The 24951-nt window shown below is 43.3% G+C and overlaps 4 protein-coding genes across 5 annotated transcripts; 2 read left to right on the top strand and 2 right to left on the bottom strand.

The window, feature by feature from the left end:
• Positions 1–1975: 1975 nt before the first annotated feature.
• On the top strand, positions 1976–3660 carry fuom (fucose mutarotase). The gene is made up of 6 exons (XM_040177809.2): positions 1976–2351; positions 2559–2627; positions 2697–2767; positions 2882–2980; positions 3058–3131; positions 3330–3660. Exons 1-6 carry the CDS (start codon positions 2060–2062, stop codon positions 3394–3396), a joined length of 672 nt encoding a protein of 223 aa, XP_040033743.2. The 5' UTR covers positions 1976–2059; the 3' UTR covers positions 3397–3660.
• LOC120820265 (uncharacterized) lies at positions 3485–20317 on the bottom strand. Of its 2 annotated transcripts, XM_078104849.1 has the most exons (6): positions 20216–20317; positions 17873–17939; positions 5033–5097; positions 4839–4896; positions 4665–4702; positions 3485–4575 (listed from the first exon to the last, which is right to left on the bottom strand). In XM_078104849.1, exons 3-6 carry the CDS (start codon positions 5038–5040, stop codon positions 3846–3848), a joined length of 834 nt encoding a protein of 277 aa, XP_077960975.1. In that variant the 5' UTR covers positions 5041–5097; positions 17873–17939; positions 20216–20317; the 3' UTR covers positions 3485–3845. The 2 variants fall into 2 exon arrangements, with proteins under 2 accessions (XP_077960975.1, XP_040033740.2); XM_040177806.2 differs by lacking the exon at positions 17873–17939 and having other exon boundaries at positions 20216–20316.
• msx3 (muscle segment homeobox 3) lies at positions 19782–22587 on the top strand. The gene is made up of 2 exons (XM_040177807.2): positions 19782–20416; positions 20749–22587. The coding sequence occupies exons 1-2, from the start codon at positions 20056–20058 to the stop codon at positions 21177–21179; spliced, it is 792 nt and encodes a 263-aa protein (XP_040033741.2). The 5' UTR covers positions 19782–20055; the 3' UTR covers positions 21180–22587.
• znf511 (zinc finger protein 511) lies at positions 22474–24691 on the bottom strand. The gene is made up of 6 exons (XM_040177812.2): positions 24445–24691; positions 24289–24365; positions 23787–23988; positions 23563–23687; positions 22964–23203; positions 22474–22672 (listed from the first exon to the last, which is right to left on the bottom strand). Exons 1-6 carry the CDS (start codon positions 24586–24588, stop codon positions 22600–22602), a joined length of 861 nt encoding a protein of 286 aa, XP_040033746.2. The 5' UTR covers positions 24589–24691; the 3' UTR covers positions 22474–22599.
• Between the last annotated feature and the right edge of the window lie 260 nt (positions 24692–24951).

Below are 24951 nucleotides of genomic sequence, written 5' to 3'. Positions count from 1 at the left end.
CCATTTCATATGTCACATAACCTTGAGCCTCGGCTTGGAATTTTTAATGATTCGCACAAAGTCGGGTCAAAAGGTAATTTTGAATCGAGGAAGCATTCGCGCCGTATCATTTTCCATTCAATTGTAATGACTTTTAACAACAACTCAACAATAAAACCCATTTTTCTGAGCTCTGTTTCCAATCAGAATACAAGTCAACATGGTGACACAGTTGTCACGTGTTTGCGTATCGTTTCCCCACCTGAACCCTCTCACCTGTACGGAGCTAAGCGAGACCTCTTCCTGCATCGATGCTCTGTGTTACCTGAACTGCACATTTCCAGGTTATATAGTTAATAAAAAATAAGATTTACGGATTTAAAAACAGCAATAAGTTAGATTCCCAATGAGGATCTCCTATTTAATATTAACAGCAGCTGTATAAGGATTGTAAATTCAATAAGCTGTAAAACCACAAGCCTGCAATGCTCAATGCTGTGACTTGATGTTTATGAAATTTTTATAAGCAGATCTCTTGCTTTTTACTCCTTTTTTTTAGAACTTGCAGTCATGGAAAGAATTCCTCAGCACTTTTCTGCCATCCGGCTGAAAGTTTCACAGATGAACGGCAGAGCGGCTCTCACTGGTGTCTGCTTTAAACTATGTTCACCCAAGGCTCTCAGAAACACGCAGTAGTTGGACTAATGGAACAACCCTATTTCATAGCTTGGTACAGTTCGTGCCATTGAATCGGTTATCGGTTTTAGTTGGTTGCAAAAGTGACTGAACATTTTGGGAAATAATTGTTTGAATTTAATAATATTTGATTAAGAACTCTCAATGGGGTTTGAGTGATGATTCTAACTATTTAAAGTGCTGTACCTCTTCAGTGGTGAGTCTATGGGGGCTGTAGGTATGACGTATTTATAGGCCAACCCTGGAAGTTAGTTGTGCATGTTTGATAATTTGTTTGTGTTAATGACTATTTCACTCTTCTTCACAAATGAATACCACTTTTATGACTTCTGAAGGACGAATGTGAACAGTAACCGGGGAACATTGGAAAATTGACAAATAGTGCATTAATGACAAACATCAAAATATCTTGTGTTATGCGCAGACCTTATTTTAGGAATCAAACCAAAAAAACCAACTTAAAACAGTGCAAACACATTCAAACTAACAGTTGGACATACATGAAGACAACAGACGAAATCAATACTTAAAAGAAAATTATGCTATGATGATATTATATTGAGCCAACCGGCACCATATTATTCTTAATGCAAAATATAAGAGAAGTGTTGAAAAAGAGGAACGACCCAACAACCCAACCCTATTCACTAGAAGGAAAGGACATATAAAATAGTGTCTACAAATATTACAGTGACTAACAAAGTGAAATGTGCTCAACCTAGTTAGTGAAGGATTGCACAGTCTGAGAATAATTTCATCATACAATCTTTTCAAGCATTTTCATAATCACAATTTGTGCAATTTTGTAAAGTTCAATGGAGAGGAGACGCAGTGAGGCTGTGTCCCTCTCCATTAAAACAGGGCATGCGCAAATTCTGGGATTTTAATTATAAAAATGCTTGAAATGATTGCAATCACACAAACATCCAATGTATAGCACAGCTCAGATAACTATCATTTCTTATTTTATTTGATCATTATTTGTTTTTTTATTTACTGACCACACGTCCCTGAAAGAAACAAGTCACCCCCCTAAATTACCCATCTGAACCCTGAATCTGACGTCACCAGGTAAATGGATGAGTAAAAGTCTAAAGGTCGAATGGGACAGCGCTGCAACACGTCACCATGGCAACGTCAAACAATATGATTAACAATTGCTCTGATGACAACGTTTTATATGTTATGTTGATTCATATATTTTGTCTGATTTTCGCTATCTTCAACCCTTGATGTTTTCAATGTATACATTTTATTATGACAGTTTGAACACACGTGTGCACTGTTTACCTTTTCCCCTCTCCGTGCGTTCACTGGTTATCCCGTCTTCAACGTCATATCGCAATGCCCTGTGGGTAATTACCTTGGTTTAAGTCAGCATCCAATGTGGTTCACAATGGGCTCAAACACCCAGCAATTTCACAACGACATTAACCACCACGCAGTCAGCGGGAGCGCGCACCGTGGGGCGCGCATTGGGACCCGGGCGGTAGTTACACAACATCCGGAAGCGCAAAAATCCTACGCGTGCTCGGATGTTGTGAGGCGCTGTGATCTCTTGTTTAACTCTGCCGGCTCCGTAGTGGACATCATGGTCGTGCTGAAAGGAATCCCCGCGGTTCTGTCTCCCGAGCTGCTGTTCGCTCTCGCCCAAATGGGCCACGGGGATGAACTGGGTATGACGTTTGATAGCACGCACGTGACCGTGGTCGCCTCACAGCTGTAGACCGTGTGGATGGTGATTGTAGGGCAGAAGAAGGCTAATCCCAGCTGAGAGCCAGTGTAAAGAGTGACAGAGCAGAACTCACAGCATCATTAACCTTTAAAAAACGAACAAAAAAAAGTAATTCAATGACTTTTTGTTTTTGTTTTGTTTTTCTCAGTTCTTGCTGATGCAAATTTTCCAGCATCGTCCATTTGTGCCTGCGGTCCAAAAGAGATAAGAGCTGATGGTATGTTAATACATCTCTTTGTAAGTATACAAGTATATTTATTTAAAACTGCCTCCGATCTTCATGCAGGTTTAGGAATCCCACAGCTTTTGGAGGCCATTCTGAAGCTGCTGCCCCTGGACACCTACGTCCCCTCTCCGGTACAGGACCATGAGTCATTGAACGATGTCTCGCGGAGGGAAATAAGGACTGGATTCTTATCGTTATGGGCTACTTGTTGTCTTTTTAATTTATCGGTGTCTCTGCTTTTAAAGGCTGCAGTCATGGATCTGGTAGAGAGTGACAAACAGAGATGTTTAGCTGTCCCTGTGTGGGACACCTACACACGGCTCCTGGGTCAGGCGGGGTGTCAGGTAAAAGGACGGAGTCACCTAATGGCCTCCCAATTATTTTTTGACCCTTGACCCCGTTTTTTTCCCTTTGCATGTAGTCGCCCCTTGAGAGGGTGGAGCGGTTTTCTTTCTATGAGCGAGCCAAGAAAGCCTACGTTGTTGTGGCAACAGGGTGCGTATCTTTCTCTGCCTTCGTTTGATTTATTGTACCTGAATGTTTCATTTGGCGTCTGGAAATAATAAGATTTAAATTATTGGTCGATTAGGATGTGCACAACATAATGCTTTAAAATCTCCACAACAGACTAATTAATCCAAATATGTCTTTAAAGATACAGCTGATATTGTTCTGTCTGCTCTTTGTGCTCAGGGAAACCGCTCTGTATGGTAATGTGATGCTGAAGAAAGGGATCCTCTCCGCTGAGCTGCTACAGTGACACACACAGAAGCTATTAAAGTAATGACGATTATTTCAGTAACAATAAAAGATGAAATTAAATCTATGGAAAATCAAGAGAATGTGTACAATTTTGCATGAAATTTATTTTCAGGTTTATTCCGTTTCCACTTCAAAACATTGTTCTTATAATGTTGAGGTGTGGTTTAGGTGTAGCATAAATCATTTTTATTATTATTAGGTAGCAATGTTTCTAACTATTGCGTGTTCTGGACAAATAAAATACCCAAAGTCTTTGATGTTTGATGATGGTGATGATGATGTACATGTGTTAAATCCCATCTATGAACAAATTTAGATCCCTTTATTCTTGTTGAGACAGTTTAATGAAATCAAATGACACTTACAATACTATACTACAATACCTATTTATTTTCCCGTGTATGATCTGGAATGATAGGGATCCACCCAGGAAGAGTTGTTGAAAGATCATTGGTGGTAGAGATGATCCAGATCCTCCTCTGGCTCGGTGTACCTCCTCTGGGATGGGAAATACACCGGAGCGACAGCTTCAGTATCCTCTTGGTGACCGGTGACCTCGGATGGGTCTTTGTGGTACAGGTCATCCATATCCTCCTCTGGATGAAGGTGAATTCTGACCCCACTTTCCCCCCTGACCTCCTGCCTCACCAACTCCATCTGCCCCGGTGAACCCTGGTCGTCACGGCGATGCAGCCCGTCCTCATCCTTCTCTGGCTCGGTCCGTGCAACGCGGACCTCTTTACCGGCATTGTGTCCAGCAATTAGTGGAGCTAGATACACATCCAGCTCCTCCCTCGCTTGGCGGTAGACTTCATCCCAGTCCTGCTCAGGCTCATCTGAGGCCACCTTACTGAAACCAGAGTCCTCCATGTCATCTTTCTCCTTCTCTGGTTCCTGATGGTTCTTCACGTGGGAAACTTCCTGCCAGGGTTCTGCCTGGATGTCAGCAGCAGGGAGGGCCTCCAGGTTTTGTTTATGAACATTGAGGAGATGAGCCATCAAAGGATGGTGCAGCTTATCCAAGTCTTCTTCCTCCTCCAAGGGTTTTTTGTCCTCTCCACTGGCTGTCATGCTCTTCCAGATCCTCATGCGGGGGTCGATCTCATAGTGAGTCTCATCCATGTCCTCAGGAGGCTCTACTTCCACTCCTAAGGACATGCGTCCTTCCTTTAAGGACCTGAAATAATAAGAGACAATCTAAGCCTGCATTTCCTCCTTCTTAGAGACAATTACTCTCAGGTTTAGTTACAGGAAATTACAACTCACATGACCGTATGCTGGAATTCTTCATCTGTGAGTTGATTCTGAGAAAAGAGAACACATATGTCATGACTTCATGTCCAACATACAGACATGCTTGTCGGTTTAAATTCATTAGGACAATGTGTAATATGATTTGTAGATGTAGACTCCCCAGTATAAGACATACTACACACATACCCAGGGTTTGTATGGCTTTGCACTGATGCCAAGTATCAGAACACAGAAACTCAGAAACCTAAAAGTCAAGAGAAACTGGATTTACGTCTAGATTTCAATACAGTGACAAATATTATACAACAGATCTTTGTCCAGTCAGAGAAACAAACCATGCAATCTTTACACGTTTACACAGGATACTACAGCATTCTTACCTGAACATGTTGACTGCTTTCAGCTCAACTCTTTGGATCTGAATGGGTTTTTACCCCTCCACCTTCTGAGAAAATGAAGGACCAAAGTTCTCTCAATAAACCAAGGATATTTTGTTGACCTTTGTATCCTCTGAATACACATGTCAGCTGTAAGTAATTCACTTCCTTAAGCAACATTTTGTAAACATATTAGTGTGCCAAATCCTGATTTTACACCTCATTCTGCCACAAAGTCCAACAAGTGTAAGTGCCGTTTTTTATGTACATATCTGTCTTGAATAAGATCATTGTGGCCTTTGGTTTAGTTCCTTGTTATTTTACTGATTGAATTGAAATTTCAGCAATCAGTGATCACACAGTTATAAAAGTCCACGGCCTTGAAGCTGAGGTTGACATATTTTCTCATAAATCAATTATCTAACAGTAAACGTTTCTGTAATCGACCCCATCAACCAAAGTTACTGAGGTTATCCAGATAAACTGCTCAGAACTACAGAGCAAATACAAAGTCAGTCTTTGTTTTTGTACTAGATTATGTGAGCATCAAATTTCTACTATTTGCCATTTAGCAGTACATGCAACTTCAACAATTGGATAATACCCACTATAATCTAGTTGTAGGCAGCATTTTAAAGGGTTCAGCGGTGCTTATCCAAACATATTTTAGTTTATTATAAAAAATAATTGGTACAGCACAACTTCACAAATTAGCCTCTGAGGGTTTTTGAACAGCATCCTTTGTCCAAAATGAAAACACATTGAGACCATGTTAAGCATCTGTAATTTGCTTTACGCAGCCATGAAAAAAAGGTAAATGATTCATCCATATTATATACACACTAAAAGAATGTGATTTAATGTCAGTGCAGCGTTTAGCGTCTGGCAGTCCGTCTACCTGCTGCCAAGTAGCTCATGTTAGAGTTTACTCCTTATGAGACTCTTCACTGCTCCTTTTTCTCTGTTCAACAGTAGGAGAGTCGCCATTAAGTTAACATATGGGTCAATAATGTCTCATGACAACAGGATTCGGCACACACACACACACACACACACTGTAAGGACCGGACCAGACAGACACACTACACACTTCCTGCTCTGTTGAAGGGATGGCTCCACTGCGTCTGCTGATTATCTGCCCCCTCTATCAGATCCATATGTACAAGTCCAATGTTACCCCCTGACTAGCCCCCACTCGCAGGTCACGCACTGGTCTACTGTCGTCTACCCCAAAAAGGCGCCGTCAGCAAGCAAATCCTACAACAGGTAGCAGAGCATTGACTTTTCTTATTCTAGTCCACACCTAATCAGACATTTTGTATGGATTATTTATTCCTTCGAAATTATACTGCCTTCGTGAAGATAATCATGAACACATTGCTGCCAGGTTCATACTGGTGACAGACATCCCGTACAAAGGCTGTTAGACTGACGGTGAGGACTACGATTTGGGCCAATAAGGTTTGATGGATAGAGTGTGTTGTAGCTTCTAAAAAAACACGCACATGAGTAAATCATGTGAAGGCCAGAGGCCCGGCAGCTTCCAGCACAGATGAACCACAGGACTTTGCTCCCTGATCTTGTGATGGCCAGTAAATGAGTAGCGTCCCTTCAGACGGAAGAAAGACTTAGAGGTTGTTTTCAAAACACTTTAAACAAAGAGTGCATTTTGAAATATTACAATCTTAGTATTTTAAAATGGTACTTTGCTCTGTTTTTTGCACATATTACGCAAATTCAATTATTAACTTGTGTGTTTAGAGTTGAGCCAAACTAAGCGGCTGCTGGGATAAAATAACTGTGACTATATAAATATAACCGAGAATACATGTTTTCCTCTAACAAAAAAAGGTATATTTCACAAAATGTCAAAAACGATGAAGTGACATGGCCCATGTGTCACAATACGTTTTTATTGTTTGCTGTAAATCGCTTTATGTTGTGTGATTCTCTCCTGCTGATTGCCTTCCGGTCATGTGAGGATAATTGAATTTGTATATGTGGGTTGTGCAGATTAAACCTCGACACCTCTGGACACCACCAGAGCCGAAAAATGTTTCCACTCCTCCTGTCACACTGCAAAGTGCACGCTTTAGCTTATGTGCTGCACGATGTTTTAACACATATGTATCATAGAATTGACTAAACCTTTGGAAATAAAGAGGGCACCCACAGACCTAAATGAGTGGGAGTTGTCAGCAGGTAATAGTCGCTGCCAAGAAACTGTAAAACACAGTTATTGCACAAAATGCGAGAAGTGAGCCAAGAATGAATTGCCTGTCTGTAACTATTGAAATGCAACTTATCAAGAGTTTTAATTGTAGGATCTGATGTCCTTTCTCAAAACTGCTGAGTGTGAGTAATGAAGATGTTTCATGTTACTTGAATTAACGTTGCATCGCTCCACAGGTAAGGAAACAAATAGAAAACAATCATCTTTGACATCAGACTCCAGCTAAACCTCAGCACTGTATCTCTGTTTGAAACCAAGCAAAGACCGCACTGACTAACGAGACACCCCCCCCTCCAAAACAACCATCAGATCCAAAACCTCATTATCACCGTCATTACCATCAGTGAATCCCATAAAGGTCGTCCTGGAGCGCGCGGCTGTATTTGAGGCTAACCACCCCTCTGTCTCTGCTCACAGACTTCCGTCATGTTCCTCCGCACACTCACAACATTTAGGAAGGCTGGGGTTTTCTAAATGACTAAAATTAACTGAATGATCTACAATTAACTTAATTGATACTTCACCCATAACCATTAAACACACATTAGACAACTCACAGTGGAGTTTAACCGCACCAATTACAGGGCTGGGGAGAAGGACCTCCATGGGAGAGCAGAGGCCAGCATGAAGTGCCGTGACGACGGTCTGGTGAACGGGGGAGACGTCAGACCCGGGAAGCGGCCGCAGGGAGAGTTAGTGAGCCATCTGCTCAACAGTTACGAGCGGCACTTCAGCTTTGGACGTTTTAACATCCGTGCCGATGCTTAATGCTTAATCGTGTCTCCTCGACGACCCAGTGGGAATTTAGAGGGGTCGGCAAAGTGAGGGGAGCGCCGAGCCGGTTGGTCCGAGGCTCGCAGCCACCTGGCTATCTGGCTCCTCAGGTAATGCCGGGGAGGCAGACACAAAGAAGGACTCTCCCCTCCGTTATGTAACCGATGGCAGAAGACCGGGTGACCTTTGTATCTCTGGCAGCTAAACCAAAAACAGCTGATCTGAGTATCTGTGATGCCCATTCATGACACAAAGCTGTTACCTTATATTTGACCGTATCAACAATGGAAATATTATATTATAGAGACTGTAGAGACACTCTCTCACACACACACAAACACACACACACAGGGCCTCACTCGCGTCCTTCTTAAGCTCATGTGGGACCTGTTAAAGTAAGTTTAATGGCCATTTACTGTGTTTTAGACATTTCTCATTAAAAACATTTTCCACTCGACTATAACTAATGTTTTGGAAAACTCTTTGAATGAAGAACACGTCGTGCCAACAGTTGGCATATGCGGCTCATTAATTTGGAGATCTGCCTCCTACAGGATAAACAAAGGAACAGCGGAGACTTCACTACTGAAATGCACTCATAAATACAGCGGCAGTTATTTCTTATTCCCTAAACTTCAAACCTAGAATAACTCTTTCCTTCCACTTTTGGGAGCTGCTCAAACAAATCGAAAACACAAGTTGATGTGGTAATCTTGTGAGAACAAAGTTGCCAAAACATACAAAGTTGTGTTTTTGGTCTCCTGAGAGAAATTGGTCTCTAGCTGCTTAATATTCCCTGGTCACTAACTGATCTTTTTTATGTTTGGTGCAGGGCCGCCAGCATTCAGGGGGATTTCGGAACAGATGACTGCTTTGACTGTGAAAGCAGTTAGAGGGAACCAAACAGTAAATTTGGGGGCTGGGAAACAAAAATAATGAGCTTAAAACTCTACACAAAACTAAGTGGATCTGTTGGGAACTCTGAAATAGTACCGGTGATTATAGCCCTTGGATGTTGAGGGGACAGGGGTTAATGCTACATGTGTTTTGTCTTCTTTTTCTAACATCGGAGAGTTTACTTCTTGCCAGAAAGGGAAAAGAAGCCCTTGAGGGTGTGGTACATCAAACGAGACAAAAAGAGAAACATATTCTGCCCCGTCCCATGAGCCCACCCCCCCCAGCCACTCAGTGCCCTCTTCACTGGAGTCCGCTGCGGTGCTGGCTGCCAGCTGGAGTACCCCCTAACCTCTAACCTCTGACCCCCAGCACCCCAGAATTCACCATGGACGCACCCAGCGGGGAGCACTTCCTGTGAAACAAAGTCACGACGAGAGAGAAGAGCGACAGTGAGTTACAGGTGTTACAGATGTTCTTTACACTGCTTTCACTGCTGCCTCCATCCCTCATTCACCGCACGTGATCCGCGAGATCACAAAAATCCTCTCGTTGTTGATCTGATTTGTCCGTGTGAGTTTGCGTGTCAGAGTCCCATCTGTCCCGACGCTCCTGAGGATCCTGCTGTTCCTTGATGGAGAGCTGCCTGCTACAAAGAGATCCGGTTACAAGAGCGCCGGGCTTTCATCCTTATTAAAGAAACATGTGCTCTTTTTGCTCAGTTAATTCAGCAGACTTTTAGTCTTTGCCGCTTTCAGTTTTTTATCATTGGATAGAAGCGGCCTGTTAATAGAACTCTCATCTTTTCAGCGTTCATGCTTCTTTATTATTCAACGTGAGGAATAACAAACTCAGTTTCATGTATGCGAAGATTAATACGTCTTGTTTGTATCCGCCTCATTTTTGTGTATCCTCTCACCTCAAATATACAATTGTATTTTTGTTACACAGTCAAAATAAGCATATAATTGCAGACTTCATGACAGAGTGCCCAACCCTACTGACTGACGTAGTAATTAAAATATTCACATAATCTTTGGTCAACAAATACTAATTGGATCACTGCTTCAAAGGCTTTTCTGCTGTAGAGCAGCAACAGTGTCTGAAACGTCTTGCATCAGACTATGAAAAGACCAATTTTGTCAATAGATCAGACGGTGGACGTCGACATTTTATTACAAATAAGGAGAAGAAAAATGAAAATTGTATATTTAGTGCATGTATGTATATTAATCCAACGATCTCCTTACACAGATGAAAACATGAACACGTGTACTATAGTCACTACATACTGTGACTAAATCGTCTCACTCATCGTAAGAGATGCTTCCTCATATCAAGCAGTGCCATTTCCTACGTTTATTAATATAATCTGCTCATTTGTGTAACTTTTTGTGCGCTCTTATCTTCAGTGAATTATGATCGTATTTAAAGAATCCTGTTACATGCAATGTGTCCTTCATCAACTGTATCTACTACAACAATCTCCATTCATGCCAGATTGCAAATATGCTCATTACACATCTTTCAATGGTTCGGCACATTCAGAGGATGTGAGTCAGACCCATGAGCCCTTTGCAGGAACAGACTTTAATTTGAGGGGGATGACTGTCCCTTAATGTCCATCTCTGGTAGCTACCACGAAGCTGTTGTGCTCCCTGACCTCATCTCGCGGACCCTGCTTTGTTCCCACGCTGTGCCCTGTGGAAAGTCTGGCTCCGACCTTTTCAAACCATAATTACATACCTGCAGAATGCCGACAACAGGGGAGTAAACACAGACCAAGCACGGGAGGGAAGATATCTGATGACTTGCTGCCTCTCACGTTGTGCTGTATCTAATTTGACTGTTAAAGGACAACGATACAAATGTAGTTTTTTGAGTGCTGTGTTTCTACATAACTTCTGGTCAAATACGTATTGCTCTAATCACTGTTTGAAGACTCAAGCTTGTATGTGTACAATTTTCTGAATAACTGACTGTACTGTATCTCAGGAACTATTCAGATCTCAACAAAGACATATTGAGGTTGCACTCAACGATCAAAGCGATTAAACAAAGACAATAACCGCTTTAAAAAAAATGGCAACGCAAGAGACACTGAAGAGGGTAACTATTACATTCTGAACTTATCCCTGTGGAGAGACGCTTGCCAGAATAGGATTTCACCAACCAAATCACTCTCAGCTGGCCGGACTGCAGGATGTGCTTCTTTCTTCTCAAAACCTCGGAGCAAACGGCCCACGAAGCGCAGTGCATTCATGATTGGATTTGTTCTCAGAGCTTGTGTTGAATGTCTCAACTGTCCATTTCATCGTGTTTCATGTCCTTCAGGGCTGCGCTCACTGTCTGTGTCTTCTCGGGCCTCATTCCCCACTTGACCTTTTTGAAAAGTGATCAACTGACTTCAAGAGGGTGAAAACTATCCCCGGCTTATGAAGGTGTGAGAAACGTCAGATCTGCCGCCATTCATTCCGTAATTATGGCAACAACTGCAGTGAGGTCAGCCACACAGTGACGGTGCCTAAAAAGGGTCCATTAGACATTTGAGTAGCCTTTGTTGTCATGCTTGTGAAAGCAGTTGAGCAAAGAGGTAAAAACCCCGGGGCAAGCAATAACAGAGTGGAACTGATTAGAGGAGGAGAACTAGGAGAGGGAGAGAAGAAAGGAAAAATGAGACAAGCGCTGATAGCATCTTCTCAGCCAACTTAATTATATTACACAGCTAAAGGCTCGGTAATCTCTCAGACGACTGTGCATTTAAAATGTCATGCAAAATGTTAACAATAACAAAAATGTGCTGCAAAAACATTTGTGTATTTTGAAGCAGCTCTTAGTAATGTGGAGAAGAACTGATTGAGTATCAAATGTGTTAGGAGTATAGAAACCATTACGTATGGAGTAATTAGTGAGACAAAAAACAATAATGGTGAACTAGCACCGAGTCAGAATCTGAAGGCAGAGATGTGAAGCTCTTGGTTCCGAAATTATATTGGCGTTCTTCGTGGTAGTTTGACAGGATGTGATGCGATTACCAACAAAGAGAAAGGATAACCCTCTTTTCCTTTCCTTCTTCCCTCCTCTCCATCCTCCTTTTCAATCCCCTCCCTCGCCTCGTCTTCTCAACTCTTATGTCTCAGATGTCAGTGAAAGCTGTTGCCAATAAAAGTTAAAATGCAAACTATTAAAAGAAGGTTAGAGGGAGCAGAGGGAAGTGCATTCCTCCTGCCGGCATTGGGAAGAGGTTTGCCTGGGCGATCAGGAGTTCCAGTGGTCTGGCATGGGGGGGGGGGGGGGGGGGTGCAGAGAGGGGAGGCGTGGATTGGAGCTGTAGATTCACCCCATTCACCCTGCAGGGCATTGGGAAAAAAACGTTTTGCTTCATCAGGTCTCGAAGACGCGGCAATTCAATCCGAGACGCGGGGGCGACAGAACGTTTCTGCTCCGGAGTGGCAGAGAGTCGCACGGGAGGATGAACCACACCTTCACAAGGGAGGACTCGTCCTGTCCGCTCCCCTCTTCACCTCTCCTCGACATGGCTATAAGCGACACTAAAGCAGCACCCCAATAGCTCATCTCCATCTTCTCTGTGTCTAGAGAAGGCGGCCATTGTGCACCCGTTCCTCTGTCCCCAAGTCAGATTTCTATTGAGGGTCTGAAAGGGCCTTTGAGGGGCCCTGTTTTGGCTGTGCAGCTCACCTGCAGAGGCAAAACTATGGGTCTATTCTAAAGCCCAGCAGCTGCCAGGGCAGAGAGGCTGGCACCCAGTGGGAGAGAGAATAGCGGCTGCAAAGCCTTTCAATATGAAGCCACTTAGTAACAGAAGGCATGTGCCAAGCCTGCAAGGCCAGAATGAAGAGTCACCCTTCGGAGTTCACTAAATATCAGAAAAGAGAGGGACCCATCTCCTCTCTGCTGCCTTTCTCGCTCGTCCACTGTGCTGTATCTTCGTCCATCTGTGCTATATTTGATCTAAGAATCTACAGGTAGCAGGACACAAAGGAACATGATAATGTAGGATATTAGAAATAAACTGACAACTTGGTTCATAAAATTAATAAAATGCATTTAGTGTACACCAGAATACAGCCATGATTCTGAAACTGTGTAATCAATAGAGTAATGACAATATTGTAAAACCACTGTAATTCTGCTGTAATAGAATAATACCAATGTACAGTTATGATTTTATTTGATGTAATGTAATCAACTGGAATGCATGCATGTAATACTTGCACAACAACTGATATTGACTGAGGGTCATTCAAAATCCGAGTTACGTTGAACTCACCAGAAGACCACTCCCAGAGGTGTGGACACTAACTTTCACACCTTCAAGCATTGTTATGAATACCTGTAGGAACCATTGTTCTCGGGTTTGCTGGTGGAGGAACAGACGGGCACTAGGGATGGTCAAAGGACTGACCTGGGGCCTGTTGGTTGCTGAGACCAGCGGCTCCTCAGCTGAGATGTTCTTTTTACCACAACAACATCTCTTTTATTAAATACATTTGATTTAACCTTTTGATCTGCGATGCCCTCTGTCCGTCTGGCGTTTCTTCATTTTTGAACACAGCAATAACTAGAATATAAAGAGCCTCAGACCAGGAGCATGGTGTGATAGTTAATTAGATAATTAAATAAAAAATATGTTAATAATGCTAAATAATGAAAAGGTATTTGGCTAACACATAGCCACAGGTAATATGGCATCCCATCTGGATGTGAGAGCACACAACTGCTGCCGAAGGGGTGGCGTGTCCGCGTTTGAGAGAAAGCACGGAGCCCTTTGTCGTGCGACGGATGGAGCCACGACACCGCTGTGAGGATCGCAGTGGCTGAAGGCCTGTGAAGATGCCTTTACCATACAAAGCCCCTTTCTGTCAGCGGGCTAGCTCCCACACTGCCGCTAATTTACGATGCCCTCACAGCAATTTCCACAGTCAGAGAAGTTCAATTGTGTTTTCCAGCTCATTAAGCATCAGCACAACAAAGCTTTCATCTTCTTCTTCATCCCCCTCTTCTCTCGCTCCACCCGCCTTCCTCGCTTTATCCGACGGTCCTCTAATCTGCCTCCAGTGTCCGATATAAAAAAGATGAAGTACGTGGTAAAAGGAGTTTCCTCATTCAAACTACTTCTCTTTCCCCACATTTCATTCGGTTTTCTTTGTGGTTTTGTGTTTGGTATGTTTAAAGCACAGTCTGGAGTTTCTCTTCATACAGGCGCGGGGAGAGTTTAATGGTTGTTTATTCAGGGGCCTCTGCTCTACCCTCCCATCTCTTTCAAGAGCTTCATGAAACGACGTGGAATCTTTTGTAATCTCAGAAGAATCAACTCGGCATATTTGTTCAGGTTGTCACTGTGCTGAGATCACAGGCGCACCCTCGCGATCTCACAGGAACCCCAAATGTCTTCTAATCAAACGGCATTTGTATGTAGCCGTATCTGCATGGGATGAGACAGCTAAAGTATAGCTTTTTCACTTTAGTTGTGTTAGGCATGTGACGGCCTGAGAAATCTGAAGGCAAAATCAAAGGGTTATTCCCACCATCTAGACCCAAGACAAAAATGCCCCTTAGCAAGTCACGTGACCCTAATTTGTTCCAGTCTCGACTCCTCTGTGGTGAACATTATCAGCGTCACGAGAAAAACTATTGACTATAATTTATTAACGTCATTAAGATGCCTCGAACATTTTTCAGTGAGTCACAAGCTCTGAGGAAATATGTATGGTCCATTCTGAAAAGTGCTTTAGGTCCAAACAAATGCTTTGATATTCATCAACTACAACTATTAGAAAAATCATGTTCTGTTTAAAACCAGATGCAATAATGCTGTGGGTGCAACGTTTGGCTCGGGTGGATAATGTCATTTTGTACTTACTTAGATCGAGATTTATAAAAATTCAGAAGTGTCCAACATTGAACTGTTGTGTCAAGAAAGAAATACTGGGAAATATGTGTATTCACTATCTTGATATGAGATCATAGATGGTGGCACTGTACATGTGAAGCTACAGCCAGGAGGTGTTAGCTTAGCTTTGCATAGGATGTTGACTGAAAAGAAGAACTAATAACCCATGGTAGCTTTCGTTTTGAGTCTGTGTGCTAAGCTAAGCTAACAGGCTTTTGGCTAGAAAGCTAATAAGTGCATTTATTTCCCCAAAATGTCAAACGGTTGCACTTCATTATTCTATTATTCTTTGGGCCAATAGACACGATGGAAAATAGATAAGTATAAATTCTCTATATATTTAACATGTGCAACTAAAATTAGAACCTTTCAGACATTTTCTACAGTGTAGCCCATTTTAAAGCTATTATTACAATATATTGTACCAGGGTGTATCAGTTAACTTCTCATTCAGGTCTATTTTATTTCTTAACTCAATGATCTTTAACTTAAAATTAAACAAGTGGACTTCTTTGTTCATCAACCGAGTGCCTGTGTGGACCATTCATCTCCCAACAGGTGCTGCTGTGTGATTTGTCACAGTTGAAATTGTCCCAGCATGTTGTAGTGCAGCTGCCATTACTTGAGTGGTTTCAGAGAAGTCAATTGTGATACCGTGGTGAAATGTTTAACCTAATTTGCCAAAAAAGCCAATCAGCAACAGCTGTCACAAACAGCTTGACCCAAATCAGCGCTCCATCCTCGGCGTCCACTGGGCCCACAGCAACCCCCCCCCCCGGTGCGCTGTGGTCTGGCTTCATTCTGCTATTCATTCAATTTCAAATTTGTGAGACATAACAGTGCAGATGTACAGTGTGTCGGTTGTCTGTGTGCGTGGAGGTGGGGGGAAAAGTAATACATTTAATGCGGTGGTGACATTCTCCTGCCACAGAATAGCAACTAATCCTGGAAGGCCATTCCAGTCCTTCGTGTCCCGTTGTGAACCACAGGAACGCTGCTCATATTTCATTCAGAGACTTATTCAGTAGTTTACCGCTAAGCTTCTCTATATTTCAAGTCACTGCATGGTTCAACGTGTGTGTGTGTCAGGTTTCTCCTGCTTCTGTCGGTCACGTGATGTGTCCCGCTCCTCTTCTGTCATCACTCTGACATTTGCGACGCCTACATCTGCTATTATGGCCGGACAATAAGGGCCGAATGATCATTTGACTACTAGCCTCTGTGAGTGGATCATTCTCCAACGACATCATCATCCTCCTCCTCCTCGTCGTTGTTATCACCGCCGAGTGCGGGCTACCATCTGAGTTACCCCCTACCCTGCCTGTCAGCGCTGTCACTGAGTCTCACCCCCAACCTCTGGCTCACTCCAGCTCCAGAGAGGGTGTCCGGTTCCCTTTGTGCCCCTCCGTAACCACACCGCTACAATGCAGCAACAATATCTCTGTGTTCACCTGTTAGCACCTGGCACCGCGTGAGAGACTCACTGCCGAGTCCCGCTCAGCCAACCACTGTGCCCGTCTCTGTCACACGCCATGTGGGACGCGCCTTCCTGTCACCAGACCCAATATGCTGCACACACAACGCGCAGAGGCATAATGAGCCACTCGCTGCTCGCCTGTCAACGCTTCTCCCCGGCAGCTGAGCCATGCTAACATGTAGAGGATAAATGAGAAGCACTTAACCAATCAACAACCCATCACGTAATTACAAAGGTTTCAAGCATCATCTGCCGTGTGAGACCCCTGCGCGCAAGACGTGAATTACCCAGATCTCGTCCTCGCTAGCTTCAAGTGGACGACCTCGGCTCATGTTTGTGTACAAATTTACAGATTATTGGCTGTATTTTCAGTTTCAGTTGCCTTCACAACACTGCTGTACAAACAAGTGCAACATTATAAGGCCTTCATGGGCGGACCGTCTGTAACCCAACCACATCTTACGGTCATGCAGTTAGAAAGTGTGCCACCAAAGAGAAGGTCGACCATCAAACGGGCTCTTCTGTGGAAGCACAATGATGAATTGAGCGCTTTCTCCGAGTACATTTCCTGTCACGACATACTCTTTGACACCCGTCAGTGCCCTTTCTTGTCAGGTGACACCCGACCTTGAGACTCACATGAAACAATGTGCTGACAGTGGCAAAGTTGAAACAGCTAATCAAGGCTGACGTGCTGTTGCAGTTCCCTTCAAGCACTGATCAGATAAGAGGAAACATCCTTGTGAATACCTCAGGCCCTCCTCATCCTCTTTGACTTGATTGGCATGACTGGACCTGAGTGAAACTGAGCTCGGGCCAAGTGTCAAGTTAAAGACGTTTTATTTTTGAGCGTGCAGTTCTTTTAATTGAACCCTGAAGGCTAAACTTTCAGTGATTAATATACACTCATTAATCATGACAATTTATAGTGCGAGAAGTGGCACGGAGTCCCCTTTTCAAAATAAAATGTGTCATTGAAGCGTCAATATCTGATTTATTTCCGACACTGAAGTGGTAGATCCAAATATCGGACTGGAGTTCGTACTGAACACCAGTGACATCTTCATTGGATATGATCATTTACTTTTTGTTTTTCAAGACGAAGAGACCGATTTAAGGACGCAAGCAAAGCTGACTTGGTCACATCTCTGCGTGACATGGCCCGGATCATTAATATGATACCTGTGCGTATGGAAATCAATGCTTAAAGAGAATTAGTTCCCCGTAGTGTGTTTCATAAAGCCTTATCCCACATGACTCCGGCCTTCCGCCCCACAGTTTGCTCCGGGTAGCTGTGAGCCCTGCCAGCTCTTACGAAAGATAAAGAAAATATATAAAGCCTGCGTCAACATGCCTCTGAAAACCACAATCACATTCTCAAACGGTTCTCCACTTTGGCGAGGGAGCGGGGTTCAGAGAGGTGTGTGTGGAAGAGAGAACGAGACAGACAGACTGACAGTGGCTGACTTACAGTTTAAACTAAAGCACAGGAAACGAAAACAATCAACTGAAAACTGAAGAAGTATGAAAAATTAGAATTTGCTCACTGACAAGGTGCTTTTCAACCACAGTAGCTGCTTGGGTCGAGGGGTTGCTGGTCCAACACCTTTAAAGACACCTGTTGGATAGATTGCCCTTCAGTTTGGTACCGACAGCCACGCTGCCCACAGGGACGACTCCTTAAGACTCAAACCGACGCTTCCTCTAACGCCACCAACTGGTCAAAATAGTTTTCACTCATCAGTAAAACATCTTCAGGATGAACTATCAAACAATTTACAAATACTTTGCTATACAAAAAAAACGGTAACACTGCCACTGCTACTATTTATAGATACTAATTTAAACCAAACCATAATGCTCATTGCTGCCTTCTCTGGCGTGTGTATGCTACTCAAATATAACATACTCATTCATTATAAAACAATGAAAGAGGAACAAAGCATTATAGATATCCCTACGTGCAGTTTCAAACAGGAGAGCGAGAGTGGGTAATATTCACAGTAAGTAGAGGAGAATGTAATGTCGTTGGGACTAAATTACAGTCATTGAAAGCTTGTATGGTTACCCAGCGATCTATCACTGTCACACAGTGAGGGAGAGGGGGAGCGAGAGCAGACAGGCGCCAGGCAGCGAGATCAAAGCAGAAATGTAGGCTACCTCGGGGAGAGAAACAGTTAACTCCGTTTAACCAATTGTCCTACAGACAGACAGCCAGTGTGCTGCTGGAGGCCCAACAACGGTTCCCCAAAGAGAGGGAAAACTCTCACATATTGGGTTTCCCTGAAAATGATTTGACTTGATTTGAAAAATAAGACGCATTTGGATGGGAGTCTTCAATGGGGCTCTTTGACATTATTTGAGGTTCTACTGTCTCTCAAAGGGATTCCAGGCGATGAACACAAAGCATTCAAGTGGGGGGGCAATACAAAGGCATAGATAATTTGATTACAGGATCGACATTTATGGCTATAATAACTCTTAAGAGTACACTAAGTCCTGTGTATCACAGCCCGGATCGCCACAGCGATAAACTATGTAAGATATTGTCAAACATAACTTTTCATTAGAGGTCTGATGACAAGTAACTGCACAAAAGTGTTAAAATCTCTTTAAAAAAAGACAACCGTAAGCTGTAATCAACAGAATTAACATGTCTTTTGTTAAACCTTTTATTTATTATTTTAGGGGCAGCTGTAAACATTACCTTTGTCATCATTTCATCATCTCATAAATTGGCTGGTAAACGTGTTAGCCAACAGTAGTAGATACAAATCCTACTTCAATCACACACAAAGCAACATTAGCATCCACGTTACTGTCCACTGGATGAATGAATGCATGTACGTCTGTCCAACATCCTTTCTCCTTCCAGCTCTGATTTTGTTCTCCACCAACTTCAGAGGAAATTATCTGATTTTTTAGCTGCTTATTAATGCTTGACTATGTTCACCAGCTATTTGCTCATTTTGGGTGCTGGAAAGGTAGAGTGAAGGGTGTTGTGGCTGGTGACCAGCTACGTTTTGCTGCTGAAAACAGGATGGATGACAGCAGTGAGAGTAAACAGAACAGTGAAGACGGGGCCGTAATAAAAAAAACAACGACGGAGCCTATGGGGAAATACAATGTGGGAAATAATTGAGCTATTTCATAAATCAGAATTAGATCAAATAAGATAAGTCCATTTCCATGTTTATACACCAAGAATATCAAACAATATTTGAAGGTTTTAGGCGTAATTGAGACGTTGATTTTCTGGAACAGAAATGCATCTGGGCAGGTGTGCACAAACTAAACCCATTGATGGGGAGGAAGACGTTGCTGATGAAGGAGGAGAGGGCCAACATCAAAAATTCCTGTATTAGAGGAAAGGGGGACAAAGGGGCATGAAGAGGAGAATTGGGGGGGCAGAATTCCGAGCCACGCCCCTCATCGGTGGTTTACATCCGTCAAGGCACCACAGAGGCGCATGAAATGGACCACAACGCTGCCATTATAGGCCCGGCCTATCACAAACTCTCAGCCAGGCCACGTGGGAACATCCACAGACTGATAGGCAGGCAGATAGATGAGAGAGAAACGCATGTCACTTCAATGAAGAAGAGGGGAGTGCGTGCGTAAAAAGTTTAACACGCAGCCACGCAACATTGGACCGGGGACGATCAAACATTTCCCAGAGTGAAAACGCGAATAGACTGAGAAGTAACGCAGAGAGCTGCAGGGAGATTGGTTGTATGGCACCTCAGCTGTGCGTAATGAATCCTCCGCAAGGATCCCCGCCCTCGGCTGCTCCGGGTGAGACCCCACCGGAGGATCGGGTCACCGGCGACATGCGAACTGACGAGCTGGACCTGTCACCCACCAGAAGGCGTAAAACCAAAAGTTTAGACATACCTTTCAGTGTGGAATCGCTCATATCGGACAGGACGCCAGACAGAAGCCTCCGCTCCCCCGAGGCTGGTTCATGCTGCATCCGGACGGACGAGACCGAGTGCGCGTCACCGGGAGGACCTGATCGGTCCAAACCGGAGGCGACGCACGTCGGCGACAAGGAGACGAGCCCCTGGTTTCAGCCTCCTCACGCATCTCTTCCAAGTGAGTGTAGGACGCTCTTTGTCTTCCTAATTTTCCAGAAACGGAAGCTCTTTTTCAACTGTCCAAAAGTCGGAAAATGTCTTAAAATGTTATAAACGTAGAAGTTGACACTAATTGACGAACGTCGCAATAAATACAGTGAATGTACCACAGTGTCCACACGCAGGGCTTTCGCGGTGAGGAAATACGATGATATATTACGACCATCTCATCCTTTATTAGATCTATATAGAGAAAGCGGATTTCTAAACTTTTAGCATTGCCTTAAACAAAAATGTTCCTGATTTGGCATTATTGCCGATTAATAACCACGTACTTTCTTTCCCAATTAGGCGACTCCATAAATATACTTCCAGGAGTTCCAACCCCGACCTCGTGCAATCTAAGGAAACACAAGAACAACAGGAAACCCAGAACTCCCTTTACAACCTCTCAGCTGCTTTCTCTGGAGAGGAAGTTCCGTCAGAAACAGTACCTCTCCATCGCAGAAAGAGCGGAGTTCTCCAGCTCACTCGGCCTCACGGAGACCCAGGTCAAGATCTGGTTCCAGAACCGCCGGGCCAAGGCCAAGAGGCTGCAGGAGGCCGAGCTGGAGAAGTTCAAGCTGGCCGCGAAGCCGCTGCTGCCCGCCTTTGCCTTTCCGTTCCCGCTGAGCGCACCCATGGGCGCCGCGTCCCTCTACGGGGCCCTGAACGCACCGCGACCGGCTTTCCCCGTCCCAGGACTATTCGGTGGACCATACGGGATGTACTACTTGTCTTAACGCGCTCAACCTTTAAAACTGCATCGGTTGGGAAAGCTGTCTATAAAAAAAAAAAAGCCTTAATACAGCAAACAACCAACACTGAACAAGTATCAGTTGAGTCGACCTCTCTGAAGCCGTTTAAATACATTTAAAATATTTTGTTATAATGACAAATGTATATTTTTCAGACTTTTTTCCATTTTGAAAACAATCTATTCATTCAGGGAACATAAACAAGTTGTCCCTCAATTGACATTTTTCATTAATTTTATGAAGAATTGAAGATTCTCTTTACAGTAAATGATTTGTTGTCATTTTTGCAGTGTATTTATTAAAATCTTTTCTTCTTTTCTTCAACTTAGGACATAGCTAAACTCACTTATAGGCATCTTTAAAATATGAGCCGTTGTATTCCGTTAGAGATATTTCTTGAATAGTGTTTTTAATGTTGCAAGAGATAACATGATTATTTATGAAGCTTTGGATTCAAATTAAAAGTTTGGGCTTCAGTCGACCCCTCGGGAGTCAAAAAGCAGGAGCTTATATCACACTCAAACTGTTTTCTGAAAGTTGAAGCTAAACGCTACCAAAAATGTTGACGGTTGATAAAGTGGAGGCTATAAAGAGGGGAATTAAAAAGAATGTGCAGCACAATTTGTCCGAAAGTAAATCCCCATGATAAGCTGATGATCTTCAATAGTTCTTAATAACAAGAACCACCACTGCAGTGCCCATTAGTGCCTTTACCTCCACGTTGTAATCAAATGAAATGTCTGTAAAAAATATATATTTTAGAAATGTAATCTTCAAAATGTTACTTCTGAAATACCTTTACCATTTTAGGGGGCTGTTCTATATTCCACGGTGACTTTTTTCCATGTTAATGTGAACGGTAAATTCATATAATATCTAAACAGAAAACGTATTTTTGATTTGTTTCTAACAAATCATTTTCCCAGGTTCAGAAATATAAACATTTATAAAATAAATATGCTTTACAATTGTCATACACATATTGTATACATTTGTTTTACATTACCTCAAAAATACTTTTTTTGCACAGATGTTCAAATCGCGCTTAGCAAACAGTTTCATTACTATAGACATTCAGCTATTTTTGCAAACACTCTTAAGGTCTAAACATGGCTGATGGACGGGTCAGTCATCAATGCACAGTGTATATCTGATGGATGAAAAGATGTTTTGTACAATGGTTGAAATATATTATGTAAATTCTGATAATTATTTTTCTCTCCCACGAGATTCATCATCACTTGTCACTTAAAGATTTCCTTGATCACCTCAACGAATGTTTATGCAAATCATTTTTTATTTGAAGTCAACGACTTATTCATTAACATATTCAGTCAACATATTTTGTCACAAGACAAGGGTATAAACTTATTGATGTAAAAATAGATGAAAACTCAATTGTGGTTCATTTCCTTCTTCCCCGCCGCCCTCTGAAGCCTCTGACGGAGCCGTGACCAAAGCACACTGTTGTGGGAATCCTGAGAGACAAGAGCACAGCTTTGGTTTTATATCTCCAATTAACTATTGTAAAATTACAAAAAACTGTGGTAAATATTGAGAAGATTTCCACCATCATATATTTTAATATTTTGCATTGAAAGAAAGAGCATACAGATTTCTTAAACTAAACTTTACAACATCATTGCACAGACTTTCCTTTAAGAAGAGTTGAATTTTAAATTACAAGCATCAACCTCCGAACATCTGATCTAAAAAATACCGCGGTAGGGTTATCGAGTCATTTCCAGCGGACTTGTTTAAAGACCAACCTGTAGGAGAATCGGGCTTTCGGTGGCTCGGTGCTTGGACTCTCCGTGCTGGGATCTGCAGCCGAAACATCGGCGTGCTCCTCACTAGAGGCAGGCGTTGCCATTCTAGCAGCTTCTTCCTCACACACATACGTCTCCATGGATTCTCCTTGCTCGGGTGGATCAGACGTTCCCTCGCACACCTCGTCCACGACCTCCATGGCTGTGTCTTTCTGCTGCTGCCCCTTTGTCTGCTGGGTTCTGTTAATAGAAGATGTGATAGTAAAAACACACAAACAAGGGGATTTGATGAAAATCCTCCATAATGATAAAACACTTTGTCTAATGCAACTCACACTGTAGCGGAGTGTTTTAAAAATGGAAGTTACAAGGGTTATGGTTAAACAAAGCGTGACATTGAATGTTGAGCTGTACAATGATTAATATGTGAATATGAATATGAAATAATAGCAAATTTAAAAACAAAAAAAGTTAAATTCAAAAGACATAATTCCTGTTTACTATGACAAACATTGAAATTCCATGACTGAAACTTTGCATTGAGAAATGTTTCTATTGAGGATTGGCTGCCATCTAATGGATGAAATATGTAGTCTTACCCTCTGTTCTTCTTAGTTTTATCAAATCTGAAGTCTGGGGGATATTTGTGAATTCTAACCAGGTGGTCCTTCCTGTGTTTGCTAGTTCTGAACTTCTGTCCACAGCCTTCCACCAAACACTGGTACTGAAAGGGGTGAAAGAGGCGCCATCGAAAACCTTAAACACTCATCGTCGAAGAATGCTTCACATGTTGCATCGTTTACAATACAGATGACTAGCTCACCATGTCTTGCCTCTGGGCGAGGATAGTGAAGAGAGAGTCGTGCCACTCCTGGATGTGAAGGTCGAGGAGCCGGGCGCTCGGCAGGGAGCGACGGCAGGAGCAGCACACGTGTCTGTGAAGGGAGTTGTAGTGGTGCTCATACTCCTCCAGACTGCTGAAGACTGCACTGCAGCTGGAAAAGTGGCAGGCGAACTCTGACACGCTGAGGAAAGACCAGAGGACGGAGGAAGGTGATCACCACTGATATTACAGTTATAGAGGAAAGCGTCAACTAGGGTTCTCATATCTGAGATGTGAAAGTAACTTGGGGAAGACTGCACTTTACTTTAACGTGCAATTACAACAAACTCAGAATCTGTGCAATCTTTCTCTGCAAATGGATTCACCGAGTAAAAACACCCGAAGGAGTTCAGAAACAAATCCATCACATGGCTAATTAGACCTGTTGTTGTTTTTGCTGTATTCACACAACCTGGAAACAGCTGGAGACGTGTCTGCGTACCAGAGCGCGCGCTTGTCCTCGGCCTCCTCCGACACGTAGAGGTCCTGCAGGTACAGGTGCCTGAGGACGTCCCCGTCCTGTGGACGGCACGCGGCGCGTTACCACGGCGGTTTGTGAACGAGCGAGACAAGAGTCGGTCGGAGCCGCTGCGCTCACCTCGAAGAGCTCGTGGTCCCTGTGCAGGCGGACGGGCTGCGGGGCGAAGTCGAATGGATTCCCCTCCTCACCCTCCTCACCCCCACCCCCACCTGGCCTCGCGTCCCGCGGGCTTTCTGGCCGCCCCGGCTCCGGTCGCAGCATCGCTTCCAGGGTGTCGTTCTCTTCAGCGCTCCAACCGCCCAGTGGGGAATTGGGCTTGTTTTCGTTGTGATTGTCGCGGGCTGATGACGTCACATACGGTGTTCGCTTGTGGTTGTCAAACAATGGCGCGATGACGCCACCAGCCGGCCAGACCCATTTCCCATGCAAGAGTGTTATTTACGTATCTAATTTGTTTGGTATTATGCACAATTTATAAAATAAAATACATTTTATAATCGGATAATTTGTTGCAATACGTTAACCCCACTGTGATGACTGAAAATAGGATTGATTTATATATGATATACATTTAAACAAATATAAGCCGATTTTTTCCCTGGGCAGCAAACATTAAAATATCAA

This window comes from Gasterosteus aculeatus, chromosome 6 (assembly GCF_964276395.1).
Source record: "Gasterosteus aculeatus chromosome 6, fGasAcu3.hap1.1, whole genome shotgun sequence".
NCBI classification, from domain to species: Eukaryota; Metazoa; Chordata; class Actinopteri; order Perciformes; family Gasterosteidae; genus Gasterosteus; species Gasterosteus aculeatus.
The sequence above is the reverse complement of the archived record's forward strand: the minus strand, read 5'-3'. Positions and strand labels throughout refer to the sequence as shown.